Source organism: Protopterus annectens, chromosome 5.part1 (assembly GCF_019279795.1).
Source record: "Protopterus annectens isolate FY-2018-M chromosome 5.part1, PAN1.0, whole genome shotgun sequence".
Taxonomy (NCBI): domain Eukaryota; kingdom Metazoa; phylum Chordata; order Ceratodontiformes; family Protopteridae; genus Protopterus; species Protopterus annectens.
The window spans coordinates 285,260,423-285,261,092 of NC_056736.1; the positions used below are offsets into that span (position 1 = coordinate 285,260,423).

The window sequence follows — 670 nt, forward strand, 5'->3', positions numbered from 1 at the left end:
TAAACTCTAAGGAACTAAAATGTTGTTGCTGTACTGAAATAGACTTCCAGTGAGATGGGGATATATACAGTTTCTTCTGCCTACCAATATTTGTTTGAATATTGACTTTGTCTGAGTATAGTTGGAAAGCTACAGTTAATTACCTTTAGTTTTAATTAATAACATACAGCAATATTTATAGTATACAGTTTGTTGAATTTCTGTGATAAGCAGTGCATTTCAAATAACAATTTCTTTGCCTTTACAAAATATTGCATCTGTAAAGTTTAATACTTGCCTCATGGCTTTCACCAGAATAATGTTTGGGTCTGATACACAATGCTTTTATTTTTGCAGCTTCTTGGAAACAATATAGTGATTGTGCTGGCAGCCAAACTTGGTGCTGGTGAATTTACTCCTGAAGTCCAAGCTGCCTTCCAGAAACTAGTGGCTGCCATTTCCTCTGCTCTGTCCAAGCAATACCACTAGGGCATTTGTGTGCTGCACAGGAGTTCATGATGTCCTGTCCAAGGAGACCAGCTAAGAGTCGGTGGCAGTGGACCTCATGATCATGAAATCAAAGTCTGATATTGAAGGAGGAGAAGATGTGACTCTATGGCACCCAGTGATGACATCATAAAAGTGACACAAGCATGAGAGTTATTTGTGGTGTGTTCAGTATAGTCTCAGA

The 670-nt window shown here is 38.4% G+C and overlaps 1 protein-coding gene across 1 annotated transcript in view; it reads left to right on the forward strand.

Moving 5' to 3' along the window:
• Positions 1 to 468, forward strand: part of LOC122803292 (hemoglobin subunit epsilon-like) — a 6,496-nt gene extending 6,028 nt beyond the window's left edge. Inside the window, exon 3 of the mRNA XM_044072865.1 lies at positions 337 to 468. Coding sequence (XP_043928800.1) covers positions 337 to 468 — 132 coding nt within the window. The remainder of the gene's footprint in view (positions 1 to 336) is intronic.
• Positions 469 to 670: the final 202 nt, after the last annotated feature.